This window comes from Thalia democratica, chromosome 4 (assembly GCF_965202585.1).
Source record: "Thalia democratica chromosome 4, ktThaDemo2.hap1.1, whole genome shotgun sequence".
In the NCBI taxonomy this organism is placed as follows: Eukaryota; Metazoa; Chordata; class Thaliacea; order Salpida; family Salpidae; genus Thalia; species Thalia democratica.
The window spans coordinates 42607377-42622211 of record NC_139168.1 but is presented as its reverse complement, the minus strand read 5'-3'; the positions used below and the strand labels follow the sequence as shown (position 1 = coordinate 42622211).

Below are 14835 nucleotides of genomic sequence, written 5' to 3'. Positions count from 1 at the left end.
AAGATCCTATATAAAAGTTTTTAATACAAAAACTTAGTACTTGAAAGTTATAAATAGTGCGTTGTTAGCAAAGAATATCGCGAATTACATATATTTGCTTTGAAGGCCGCATTTGACCTGCAGTTTGCCGACTAATACTTTATATGTATGCATAGCTAGTTATTCCAGTTGCTTTTATTACGAGCGTTAACTTAGCTTGAGAGCGTTTTTTAGGAATTTTATAAAAATGTCCAAACCTAAACCCAATTATTTTCCTTATCTTAATAGCTAATTAAACGTTTTGTTTTCTAAAGAACGGTCCTTTGTCTTGAATTAAAAAAAATCTATTGAATTGGGGTTTGACTTTTTGAGTGGGGCGGCCAGTCTATTATTGCCTTCAAAATATATGACCCATACAAGTTTTACCTAAACTCTTAGCACTTGAGCAAGAAATCCCTCAAATAGCGTTGCTAAGAATTTAGGTAAAACTTCTATGGATTATATATTTTAAAAGCAATAATAAACAGCGAAAAAAATATCACAACATCGTAAAACATAACTATACAAATCTGTTAAAAATAAAAGTTATTAAAAAAAAAAATATTTTTGCATAGAAAGTTGTATATATGAAAAACGAAAATCGTGCAAAATTGGAAATTTTCTGAAAAGTTTATTCAGGCTTATGGTATAAAAAAAAATAGAAAAATGAAATTGAAATAAAAATTTACATCATCATTAAACTCATTTTAATAAGTATGTTTAAATAAAAAATTTTGAAAAAAAAAATCGGAGAAAAGGTTGTATAATTAAAAAAATAGAAAAAAAACTCAAACCCAAATTCAATAAGTTTTTTAAAATTAAAGACAAAGGACCGTTTTTTGGAGTGAAAATAAAAAGTTTTATATTAGATATTAAGATAAGGAAAATAACTGGGTTTAAATTTGGACATTTTTATAAAATTCCTAAAAAACGCTCTCAAGCTAAGTTCACGCTCGTGCTTTTATTTTAGGGAAATTTGCAGTTAAAATATAGCATAGCAGCCTTACATTTGTTAAAAGCTGTATAAATAATAGTTGTAAACGTTTTGTTTTGTAGTTAATGAACTAATATTCTTTGTTATTTTTTTAATTAAAGCTAAGTTTTTATAAGCTTATTACAATTGAAAAGCCAACTATCTAATTTTGTTGTGTAACTATGAAGCTTTACCAATTCCAGTTACATAGCAATTCAAGTTTTTTTACAGTACTTTAAGGGGAGCTGTCTACTAAAAGAAAAAATAAAGAAAAGAAAACAGCTGTAAGGTTCAATTAATTAAAAATAAAATTTTTGATATATGATTAAAATAAGTTTTAAAACATAGTTATTTTATAAAATCTCAAAAAAATTAAAAAATTTTGCGTAAAAGAAAAAACGGCTTGTAGATATTAATGATACCTACACATACATATTTTTAAAATATCTATTAATTTTTGACATATAGATTCTTAGATACTTTTTAAAGTATTTAAATTGTCATATAATCTTTCATCCTAGTCATATGGAGAAAATGCTCTTAAGGGTGAGGTGTTGAATTTTTGTTAGTGGACACGGAAAATTAACAAATATTTTTAAAACTCTTTAAATTTAAAAGTTAATTTAGTTAGATAAAAATACTGCAATTACAACAAATCGTTTGTAAACAGAAGTTTATTTAGAAATAAAAAACTAAGTTTTATAATATAGTAATGATTTTTTTTACGTTTTTTATGTGAAGTAACTGCTCTAATGCTCCACCCCACTTTACATTGTCTTTAACTTATTACAGTAATGTTGGTTAGGATCTTTATTATGGGAACTCGTCAATTTTGCACGAAGGGTTACTTTTGCACGAACGTCACTTTAGCACAAGAGGACACTTTTGCACGGCGTCACCTTTGCACGAGAGTCAAAAATATATTAAATCAAAAGAAAAATAAATTGTAAAGAAAATAAAAATCAATTGATATAGAAAACATAAACAAAAAATAGTAATAAAAAAATAAAAGAAAAATGAAAAAAAAGACCGACCGAGGGTTATAGGTAACAGTGATAGAGAAAAAAATATATACCTAATAAAAATTATTAATCAAAAAACCACAGGAAAAACGAATTATAAGAAACAAACAAATAAAGAATTTACCTTCCGAGGGTAAGGGTAATAGTTATAGAAAAAAAAAAAAAGTTAATAAAAATTATTTTTCAACTTATGCAAAAGTAACCTCTCGTGCTAAAGTGACGCTCGTGCAAAAAAGACATCTACCCCTATATTATACCTAAATACTTGTTGTATTAGAATTATTTATTTTATTATATATCAAAATCATTACTATATTGTAAAACTTTATTTTTAAATAAATTTCTGTTTACTAACGATTTGTTGTAATAGCAGTATTTTTGTCTTACTAAATTAACTTTTAAAATTAAGGAGTTTTATAAACATTGGTAAATTTTCCGCGTCCTCTCCCCTGGTCTTTAATTTATTACAGTAATGCTAGTTAGGTTCTATGTTAAACTTAAATACTTGTTGTACTGGCATTATTTTCTAGTTTACAAGTCATTTTGAAGGTTAATAAGATTCTGGATTGATTTTGGAACGGCAACGTACTTTTTTGGTTAAATACAACCTGTGCTTTTTTGTAACAAATACTCTGCAATGTGCTCTTAATTCTTAAGTACGCGGTAGTGCTTAGAGAATTTTAAAACAATTTTGATTTTAAAGAGTTATGAAAAAATTTTTAAGTTCAAGTTACGCGGCTTGCGAAGGTTTTTGTTAGAAAGTCAAACCCGCTGACTAACAAAATTGTTCACCACTAGATTTTTAGTTGTTTAAGTGTTTTACCGATGACACTGGGTTCGGAACTACTCTGAAATAAATTCAATTAGCTTTTAAATGTCTTGTTTCACATTTTCTATTAAGAAAAAAAAAAGGAATCGATTATGAGTTAAGAGCGTTCTATAACACACTGTATGATATTGTAAATTTTATTTTATTAAGTACATCGTTTTCAGAACCATTTGAAATACATTTAAGAAAAAACAAAAAAATCTGTGATTTGGTTACATGAAAAGTGATTTTCTTGTAAAAAATTCAATGGGCCACATCTCAAAAACCAATTAGAAAAAAAAAGTAAATGTACACTTGATGGTCTAACAATCTAATTATTAAGATTATGAAAATAAAATATTTAATTATTAAAACTAGCCATACTTTATTAGTTTAAATAGTGGTTTTAGACCAAGCTTTCCCAATGTGGGCCAAACGGCCTCCTTGGGGGCCATGAGGTCATTATTTGAAACTTTCATTAGATATTAGATATAAACTTTTGAAGTTGCAGTGGAAGAGCAAAAAAAAATTATTAGGTGTTTTTATGGATTTTGAGTAATGCTGTTGAAGGGGGCTATGGCTTTTTTAAATTCTGTAAAGGGGGCCATTTGAAAAAAAAAGTTTGGGAAACCGTGCTTTACACATACCTCATAAAATTATTTAATTAAAAAAAAAAACATTCTAGGGCTAATTTATTAAACTATCGTTGTACAAAAAATTCAACAAACATTTATTAAATGAGATAATTCAAAAAAAATTCCAACTAAAAGGAATTTAAAATTTTGGAGCTTGACCTATTAGAATATAAATTGTGTTGCATCCTTATTATCTATTTATGTATTTTGTAAAAATGCTCAAAAATTTTTAATTGTTTAGTAAAATAATCATATTTCATTTTAAAAACTTTTTTTTAAAGTTTTTTAATAACATTTATTTAAAAAAAAGTTTATTTTGCAAACAATGTTTTGATTATTGACAGAATCATTAGAAATATATCTGAAAAAATACATTGTATTTATGTATAAACGAAATTATTAGACACTAACTTTATGTCAAAATTTGGTAGTAGAACAAGTTAAGTTATAGGTTTAAAATAGTTAGTAACCATTAATGCTATCTTATACATGACTTCAATGTATTTTTGCAGATTTTGCTCTACTGATAAGCTCATTGAGCAGAAGTAGAATCATAAAGTACATGTACTTTAGTACATAATATATTCTTATAAAGTTTAATCACTTATAAACAAAAAATATACAAAAGAAAAAAAAAAGTTGCAATTAAACTATAAGAAGAAAAATAAACCACTAAAGTGCAAACTAGCAATTAACTAAAAATTTTAAATGAAGCAGTTTTAAAATATTTTTTCTAAAATGTGAGTAAAGTTAGATGAGATACTTAGTAGTTGCTAAGGCACAATAATATTTGTTGTTAATTTATACATTTGAGGCCAGCATTTGCCATAAACTGTTAGAAATAAAATATAATTACACTAACTTTTAGCTTATAGTAACATGTATTAATTGTATATGAAATATATAAAACAAAATAACATATTGCACCGCACTATAGATAATATAGCTTTACTGCTAAAAACAGTAAAACTAAACATAATTCAATAAAAAGAAAGCTTATCTTAACAAAATAAAAAAAATTTAAATACTAATTGATCATTAGAATGAAAAACATGCTGAATTAGCTAAATAACATCAAGTATTTTAAGGGACTTAAAGCAATAGTATTTTAAAATCAAAAAAGATGGAAATAAATATTTGAAAGGTGAAATTGCACTTTATTATTTATCTAGAAAAAGTGTCATGCAAGCTTTTTGAGTTTACATGAAAAAATGCTCACGTAATATATACTTAAACTATTTTTTTAAAATACTAGAATAAATAAAAGTAAAAACAAAAACGAATCTAAAGTTTTGAAAAGCTTAAAAATTTACGTAGGTGTCAAACATTTTACCTCCTAAATTAAAGTAATGATACTGTGAACAAAATTACTTAGCACTTAAACTTTAAAAATATAACTATGTAACGTTTGCTACATTAAAAAGAATAAACTAAACTAAATACTGACAAAACAAATTTTTAGACATCAGTACGTAGTTTCAACGCTTTGTTTTGATACTTTTACTCTTTGACAATTTTCTTGACGTAGACGTTTTGAACCATGAAGACTGCAAAATTAATAATAAGCTATATATATTACTAAGCTATAATATTCTGAACCATGAATATGAATACTGTAAAATTAATAACAAGATGGGTTAGCACAAATAATCAAAAACTAGTTATTTTTTTATCAAGCAACAATAAATCTAACTTATATTTTAATATTAATAAAAGCTAAAATTCAAAGTAAATTTAAACATAATTCTAATTACTCAAAAGAAATTTAACTTATAAACTTCATTAATCCTGTTACACCAGGTCTTAAAAATAAAGTTATTTTGGAAATAATACTTTTGGTAATATATTTTTTTTTTATGTTTCCAAACTTAGTTTACTTTTAATTTTTAAATAGTATAACAAAGTTTTATACGCCTGCTATTTATATCATTTAATTCGAAAAGCTCAAGTAAAAAATACTTCTATGTTAACTTAAGGCTTTATTTTTAAACTATAAAAATTGATAAAAAATGTTTTTTAGTATATACTGATTAATATACATTTTACAAAATCTAAATTTTTAAAGGGTGCTTTCTAAAAAATAAGAACAGTTGTTAACAAATAAAGAAGGGTCAGTTATTAAGTTAAATAAATATCTGACTACAAATGTTAAATTGAAAAAATATCTATGAGTTAATAACACTCTGCAACTGAAATGCAAAGAAAGCTTACTTCATTTAAAATTTTTAAATCTAAATAGGTCCGAAACTAACCTTGTTTCGAAGATTTTCTCGCACTTTTCGTTCTTCTTCCGTAGTAAAACTTAGAAGCTTGCTTATTGCTTTTATTAGGTGTAAAGCCTGTTGAAATTAATTATAGATAAAACTATTTTTACGGCTATGATGGTTTTCTTACCAAACATAAATATTCAACTGTTTACTCAACAATCAACCAAATTTTTTCAATCAAAAATGGAATGGTAGTTTAAAAATTCATTTTATTAAGTAGTAGTACCATGTAAAATAAATAAACAAAACTTTAATTACTTCTTGTTGACTTGAAGAGACAAATTCTATGAGTACATTTTTGAGGTATTCAACAAGCACATCTCTACGGTCATCTGACAAACCCGGTGACAATAAAGAGGTGCTATCGTCAAATACTTCCACTGACGTCATAATGGGCTGTTTTGGGTAAGTCGATGGAACGACTGGAGCTTCTACCTTTGTTTGCTTGTTACTTTGCTGAATGATAAATATTTTATAATCAAAATTATTTGAAAACTATAACGCAAAAAACATGTAATTAAGAAGGAGAGAAAGATATTTTTTTCAAAACAATTACAAAAGAGAATTGATAACAAAATCTAAGTACTAACAATTTCTCTGCTAAGAGTTTTTTTGAGGTCGTTTACGCGCTGAGTCATTAATTTCAAGCTTCTCTCTTTTTCTTTTAATTTATCTTCTAATATCTGTCTCTCATCAACAAGTACTTTAATCTTATTGCACCCATTAGACTGATTGTTCTTTAGGCTAGCGATTTCTTCTTTAGAACTTAGTAATTCACCGTTTCGTTTTTCTATTATGGTTTGTAATTCTTCAAACTATAATAAGATAGTTATGTATTATTTATTAGAAAAAATACTAAATCATTGCATATTGATTATTTCAGTAGGGTTCATCATACTTTAGATAAAAGCTATAAGATTAATGAACTGAAAATATTTCTTAGCTTATTAGATTTATTTTATAATGAAAATTAAGTAGTACAGATGAAAAAGTTTCAAAATCATAAGATTTGTTCATGTACTTATAAAAAGTTAAAGATTGGAAAACTAAACTAACAGTTAACACACTTTAACGTCTAAAATTATAAGTTGTATGTTATTAAGTAAGCATGATAATATAATTTTATAAGTAACTGTTTAAACTTCTCTGAAAAATTTATGCATTTTTATTTTTCATTGAATATATTTGATATCATATCAGTTTTATATATAACCTATTTTGAGACTAAATTAAGGTTAATATTAACAATAATTTTCGAAACTTTTTATGAAATAAGAATGTAGGGTAATGAATTCTAAACAGCTATTGAATCACTGATAATAAAATTAGAATGAAACTTAATTTTTATTAAAGTAGCTTTAGAGAAAAGGAATAAAAAACGATATTAAATAATATTCAATGTTAATTGCCTGGATTTACCAAAAAATAAAACAACCTAAAACAGTTGCCACAGGCTTATTTAAGAGTAAAAAAAATATCTGCAAAAAATAATATATTGACAAATTAATACCTTTTCCATCAAAATCTGGACTATTTCATTTAAAGATTTCAATTTTGTGCTTGTTTTGTCATTTTCAAAGACTTTACAAAAATAATTTTCCATGCATTCTCTGTGGGTTTCGATTTCTTTTTTAAACTTAAGTTTTTCATTTTCCAACTTTGATATTTCTGTAAGTATAATAAAAAAGTTTAGTGCTATATAAAAAATAAAAAAGTATAACAACAATTTAATAAAATATGATTTTTTATTAAAACAAAATTAAACTACATAAACAAACACTATTGTAAAAAAATGTTTTAGTTTCAATTATGTAATAAATAATTTATGTTATTTCAAATAATATTAGATAGTCTTAAATAAACTCTGAATAATAACTAAAAAGTTTTTAATTGTAGCTTGTTACATACAGGTCTTTAAGTTTGCTATATTTATTTAAGTATTTTAATGATAAAACAGCATTTATACTAACTGGAATATATTTTAGACTTTTAAAATAATTAGTAAGTCAATTAGTTTTTATAATTTATTACTTAGTACTATTGTTAATTCTTATTTAAAACTAAAGATATTCCATACCTTCGTGCTGGCTTACATTTAAAAATATCAAGGTTTATTTGCCAACCTTTAGTTGATGAACTTAGTTTCGATTCAAAAGATTTAATTTTTGAGTCTAAAAGTTTTATTTTCTTTTCACTTTCCACTGCATCTTTTTTTAAAGTTGAATTTGTTGCATTAGTACCTTTTATATTTGTTTCTAAGTTTTCAATTTTGACTTCAGCAGATTTTTCAGACTCCTAATAAAATATTTCACAGTTTAAATCATGAAAGTGGTAAAATAAAAAAAAACATATATTTGTGTTACTATAGTGAAAATTATATTATACTTTTCTGAACATATGCAATATTGAAAATTTTAAATTGAATACAAACTTTGCTGGATTATAGTTTTAGCTGCTTAAATTTCAAAAATACCTTTGAAAGCAAACATAAAGTATTTAATTTTTTTAATGCTGTACTTTATAAGGTCAAAAAAATATTGAAGTCTTTTTAGTAAAATAAAATACTAAATTCTATAAAAAACCAACAAGGTCGAATTGAAATATTTTCTTAAACTAAATCACGGTTTCCCAAACTAGTTTACATAATCGACCACTTGGAAAAATTTTGATGGGTTATGAAAATGGAGACTTCTTTAGGAAACCCTGATCTATTTATAGATACTTAAGCATCGTTATTATATTGACTGTTTTACTTATAAGTTTCTTAGCTAGATGTTAAAAAAACAAAGATATATATTCAATCGAAGCTATAATATTGTTACTGATTAAAAAACAGTTTTTTGATTAAATAATTTAAAGATGACTTACATGGTTGTAAAAAATAAAGTTAAAAATTTCAAAACTATGAGAAATTGAAGTGTTTATAATTAGTCAATCCATTTAATTGAGTAAAACTAACTTTCATTTTAGATATCTCTGTGACAAAATTTGAAACTTCTTCTTTCAGTTTTGTTATTATTTTGCTTTTCTCAATTAATTCTTCGTTTGAAACTGACTGTAAAAAAATGTTTTTGTTTTACTTTAACATGGTTTTACTTAATAATTTAAATTCACTTGTTAAACTTAAAACAGTATTATAAGCTTTTTTGACCTTCTACTTAGTTATTGTATGTTTAACTTGATAAACGTAACTGTTAGTTTTATAGAAAATAATAAGATTACAGATCAGGTTAAAAAATACACCTAAATTACTAATTTAATTGAAAAAATATAAAAGGCTTAATTTTATAAATAAAAGACATACTTAGCCATATTTAGAGAAAAGTACACACTCAACACTATACATTTAAAATGATAAATATTAAACTAAGTTGTAAAAGTGTAATTAATAGTACGCAAGCTAAGTTATAGAAAAAAGAAACGAAAGCTGTTTTTATTTGTACGTACATGCTTGCATAGATTTAGTTTATAAATAAATAGTCCAATAAAAACATAGAAAAATAAAAAATCATAACCAATTGTTATAAGTAAAAGCTTGAATGTATATTAGAATATTTTTGCCAATTACAGATTTTTTATGTTTTTTAAAGACTGTGATGAAAGACGTCGTAGGACATTATTATCGAAGCTTATTCTTTAAAATAGTTTTAAATACTAAAGGTGATTTTATAATGCACATTTTTTTTCAAAGTTTGCAAAAGTCCAACTTTACTTGATCTCCTTAATTAATGATGTAAAGTTTTTTTAAAAATCGACAAAATACACCATAGCCAGTGTCTAGTAAAAGCTCAAAAATTGTTTACAACAAGTTTTGATCATCAGACCACAAGTTCTCAGCTCTCGGTGGACGACCTTTCGGTTTTAGGGTTTCGTTATTATTGTTAACCGTCGGTAAGTCGTAACCGAAGAACCTGTAGATGTCAATCTACAAACAGTTATCATGTTTTACCACAAAGATACTGTTTGCTGGTATGATCTTGCAAGTGGACAACAGTTTTTGCAGCATATCAATTGTTACAACCTGACGCCACTGTCAAACTAAAAAAAAAACAGTAGCTTTGTGGTTAAACGAGATAATTATTAATACTTTTATGAGTCTAGATACAAACTTTGAAAAAAATTTTTAATGTCAAACCTTAAGTTTTAATATTTGGAAAATAAAAGAACTGTATAATAGCTTATGCACTTCTATAATAAACTTAAGTAATTTTTAAATTTTAACAATTATACTTTTATCCTTAACCGAAAACAATTAACATAAAAATATTCTAAAATAAAGGTAGAACTTGGTTGTCACAGATCAAGCTGAAAAAAACTTCCTGACTTTCATCTAAAATTTTCCTGACTTTTCTAAATCTAAACTCTTAAGTTAAACTTATTCTAAAATACATAATCAAACACTTGAAACTATATAAATCTTCCAACCCTATTTTTATACAGGTTAAAACAATAGTTTTTTTGATGAATTCAATCATGTAACTTCCATTACATCACTTCAACCATCTGTGTATGATTAATGTATTTGCAATAAACAGCTCTATCAGCAAAATACTTGTGTTTTTTAACTTGATACAGTTCTAGTTTGTATGCATACATATAACTCTTCTTCTGGATGTAATAATTTCTCATTTCATACTGTCTTCAAGCAGAGCCTTGTTAATACTTAATCTAGTTCGACCTCAGCCTGGTCATTGTGCAACACAAATAATGGTTGCAACAACTTTCCGAGAGAAGATTTGGCAGGAAATTTTAATGTTTCAAAATAGAACTGGTCCAAACAATCTTCCTTTTGCTTGAAGCTTATAAACTTTAATGCATTCATTGGAAAATTTACTTAAGTTCTAAATTGTTCAATGCGAGATCACCTTCAGAGTTAGAGCACATTTTTTACTATGTTAAGGAGTGCACAATGTTGGCAAAACGCTTAACAACAATTGTGACTCCTAATTTTTTAAGGCTATGCGGATTTAGGCACATTCTTCCAAAAGCCATTCTGCTCTGGAGATTTTCAACCGCTTTTAATATAAATAATCTATATTTTTTGTTGAAATTTAAGACCTTTTGTTCTTTAACTAGGTCTTTTTTCCTCAAATTTGCAAGCAAGTTGGTTGCAGCACAACCAAGATCAAGGGCAGGTTTTAGGGAAGCTTGATTATTTTATTCAACCTTGAATAACTGGTTAAGCTGAGGTTCATAACTATCACGTCTTTCATAATGATGCGCAGCAATTTAATTACCAAGAACGAAATGTTCTCATGCATTTAGGCAACAACAGGCTGGGTACTCTGGTACAATGTCTAAAAAGGCTGCATAAGAGATATCACATAACGAAAAAAATGCAAAAAAACCATGTGTATATATCACAGTTTCACTATGGAAGTGTTCTTGCCATAGATCATCAATACTAAAGAGCATAAAAAAACTGATTGCTCAAGTAGGGTAGTTGTTCAATATGTTAATAGAAAAATTTTGCAGTTTTACAAAGGATATTATATTAATTTATACCAGATGAAGGCATTGAAAACTAAATAATTTTGTAAATTTCTCGGAAATTTTTGCAATTTTAGTCTGACTTTAAATGATTTTTGTAAATTAATCTGACAAAATCTGACCTTTTTTTATTCATTTAGTCAAATTTCCTGACATTTTTTTAAAAAACCCCATTTTTTCATGACTTTTCCTGATTTCCTGACCGTGTGGCAACCCTGGTAGAAACAGTATATTTTTGACTAAAAGTAACGTTTGAAACCTGTGCTTTCTGAATTTCTGTTTTAGTAAAGGTTAACTCTTGATTTACGGCATTTAAATTGTTTATGAAATCTTGTTCTTTTATTTTGTACTCTTGATTTGCTTGTTTGTAACTTTGTTCATTTTGGTTTAGTTGCATCTCATGAAGAGTTTTCTGTTTTTATATCATATATAAAGTATTTCCAAAATAGAAAAACAACTTATATTAAAAATAAATCCAAATACAATTTTTCAAAATTATTGTAATCAATATTTTGTAGTAAAAGCTAGAACATTTGAAGTAGTTTTTAAAATATATATAGAAGCTGTGTAGATTGCGTAATCAAATGATTGATGTTTCTTAAAGTATCATATTATATACTCAAGGTAGAGCAAAATTACTTTAAAAAAATTAATGATACAAAAATCTAGCTAAAAAAGTTTTTTTCTGTAGAAACAAAAATTGTATTAAGAAAAGTTGAATGCTTAAAATTTCACATAAAACAGTTGTTTGTAATTATAAAAACTATAATAAGTTCGTAATCTTGTGTGTTAGAGGGAAACATATGAACTTAATTTAAAATTTGCTCTGTCTAGTGTATTTCTAACATGCTAAGGTATATGCAGTTATTTTTAATTAAAAACTAGTTTATTTTAAATAAAGTCACGTTATCGTTGTAAATATAAAACACATACTAGTGTTTTATTTTATGCTTGAATATTAACGAACCATAGTAACGTTTGAATTTATAGACTTATTTATTTTCTGTTATCTAAATTAGAAGAAAAACTGTTTATCAAAAAAAAGTTGACCTGTTCGATTTTACTTGCTTCTAAATCAGCAATTTGCTGAAGATAATCTTCATTGTGAGTTATTAAATCTTCTAAATTGTTTTTGCTTTTCTCTAAGTCTCCAGTCAGATGATTAACCTATGGAAGTGATCACGATTACTCAAATTAATCTTAAAAATAATATCATCCAACAATTAAAAAATCTAACCTGCATAGTTAAAGAATGTATTTTACTTTCGTAGTTTTTACATTTTTCTTTGTGTTCAAAAGTATCTTCAGAAATTTTTGAATTCAAGTGAGCTTTTTGAGTTTCCAGCTTGGTAATTTTGTCTGACCAGTCTGATTTGATACTCAGTAATTGTTGAGAAGATTCTTCCAACTTTAATTTTAACTCACTTCTCTGTAAACATAAACAATTAATAAAAGCTTGAAACTTTTAGAGCTTACATATTTTAAAAATATAATACTATTACATTTAGAATGTTTGGAGGTCTCCGGCAATTTTTTAATTGAAATTAAATACATAAGCTGTAAATTTCTTGCTTAGACTACTTTTTACAAAATTTAAATAGGCTCATACACAAAAACTAAAAGTTAAATTTAAAAATTAATTATAATTGAAATTATAGTTGCTTTGTAACACATTTGCCATACATATGTAGAAGATAAATCTTTTGTCTGCAAATTTCATGAGATTAAGAAAACCTACTAAAAATTTATCACCAAGGTTTTGAAAGTTAAAGATCTAAAACTTTCAGTAATTATTAATGAACTTTTTTTAAAGTACAAAAAGTATTTAAACTTTACTTTTAAATACATATAACTATGAGCTAACGTCTTTCAGAAAAATACTGCATTCAAAAAATTAAAGTTTCAATTAGCAAATGCCCTACTAAGAAAAATAAAAAATAGGAATATACTGAAAAACTGATTAAGATTGCTGTTAGAGATCATATAATTTTGTTTAAAGTCTAAACATAACTCAACAAAAAATTTAACATTTAAGTTGAGATATCAGCAAAACACATCTTTAACTGAACTTTAATGATTTAAAAAAATAATAGGACTAAAATAAAGTAACGCTGAAGTTTCGATAATTGTAAAACTTTTAAGATAAAAAAAAAAAGTATAGATAAACTTTTTATAAAATTTTAAATTAACATAAGTTTAGAAAGCTGTTTTAGATAAACCTAAATTTTCTAAAATAGAATGAGCTGACTTAAGAAGCGTCAACAAATATGTCAAACTTAAGTTTCAGTATTTGTTTTACTTTATAAAAAACTAAAAGCTTAGTATTTGTATCAAAAAAAGAAAACATACAACTTATACCAAAGTATTTCTAATAGTTTATTTTCTTGTTGTACCTGTTGTATAAGAGCTTGTACTTGCTGATCACCGGGAAGCTCAGATGTGCTTTTGGTCATTTCAAGCATCTTCAACTTATCCTGCAGATGCTCGATTGTGGCTTGCTTCTCGTTTAATCCAGAACTAGCCTGTAGTAATATACAATGAAAAAAAATAAAAATTTCATTTTGTTAAATATAACATGTGTGTATAGTTGCAAGGCTTATTAGCTAAGGAGTTTACTTTTTTTATTGTTATGTGATCTTAAACTATTTTTTGAGATAATTTCATTCCACTTTAAACTGCGTATGAAGATATTTTATTTAAAGACGTAAAAGGTAAAAAATGTATTAGAATATTAAATTAGTTTTAAACTTGGTCAATTAAATTGAAAAATACAAAATAGCAATATTTACATATATTTTAGTAAACATAAATGATAAATATTAAAAAACTCAAAAAAAATCATCACGCAATATATGCAACAGCTTAACGAAAGTATTACCCGAAAAAAAATGTTTAAGCCTTTAAACTGTTTTAAAAGATTTAAAATTGTAGATAACCACTATTTGAATTTAAATAAAATTACAACACACTAATAACAAAAAAAATTTAAAAACTAAATTATTTCACTCAACAGTTGTTAAAGTAAAATTCAAGTTCAATTGAGTCTACAAAATTATTTTGCTTTATGATTTAGTTTTAGAAGTTTTTTATGGCTACATCTAATACTATCTATCTAAAATAATAAAGTTGTTTACCTACATCAAATGTATATTGTTTTATTAAATTATTTAAATACTTAGAAACAACGTAGCTAAGTTAAGAATGAAACTTAATAAAAACAGTACAAGGCCTTTTTTTTTATAACTGGAACTTATTTTGTTAAAGCAAAGCAGCGTTATATCTAGTGTAAGAAATCTTCTTTATATAGTATTGAAAAGAACACATTTGAAAACCTACAGGTATATTTTTCAAGAAAACTTAAAGGTTTATAAAACAACCATTAGTTGATTTTTCCATTATATATTGAAGTATCTACATTTATAATTTATTTATACTTTACAAGTTTTAAAAGTTCTTAGTGAACTTCGTCACAATATAGTCGTTAAAATTACTTTTATAACATGATATCAAATCTTTATTAATGTTTTTAAGTTTAGCTCATTTTATAAAAATTTAAAGACATATAAACTTAGGTATTTTAATAGCTACTTTCAAAATTTTTATTTATTATTCATTATAAAAC

The 14835-nt window shown here is 25.3% G+C and overlaps 1 protein-coding gene across 2 annotated transcripts in view; it reads right to left on the bottom strand.

Annotated features, from left to right (window-relative positions):
* Positions 1-4007: 4007 nt before the first annotated feature.
* Positions 4008-14835, bottom strand: part of LOC145833869 (golgin subfamily A member 1-like) — a 28594-nt gene continuing 17766 nt past the window's right edge. For both annotated transcript variants that reach the window (XM_082941103.1, XM_082941104.1), the window contains 11 exons: positions 13607-13735; positions 12451-12642; positions 12264-12380; positions 11473-11625; positions 8683-8778; positions 7847-8018; positions 7234-7391; positions 6314-6538; positions 5982-6179; positions 5709-5795; positions 4008-5003 (listed from right to left, as the gene is read on the bottom strand). In XM_082941103.1, coding sequence (XP_082797229.1) covers positions 4935-5003; positions 5709-5795; positions 5982-6179; positions 6314-6538; positions 7234-7391; positions 7847-8018; positions 8683-8778; positions 11473-11625; positions 12264-12380; positions 12451-12642; positions 13607-13735 — 1596 coding nt within the window. In that variant the 3' untranslated portion in view covers positions 4008-4934. The remainder of the gene's footprint in view (positions 5004-5708; positions 5796-5981; positions 6180-6313; positions 6539-7233; positions 7392-7846; positions 8019-8682; positions 8779-11472; positions 11626-12263; positions 12381-12450; positions 12643-13606; positions 13736-14835) is intronic.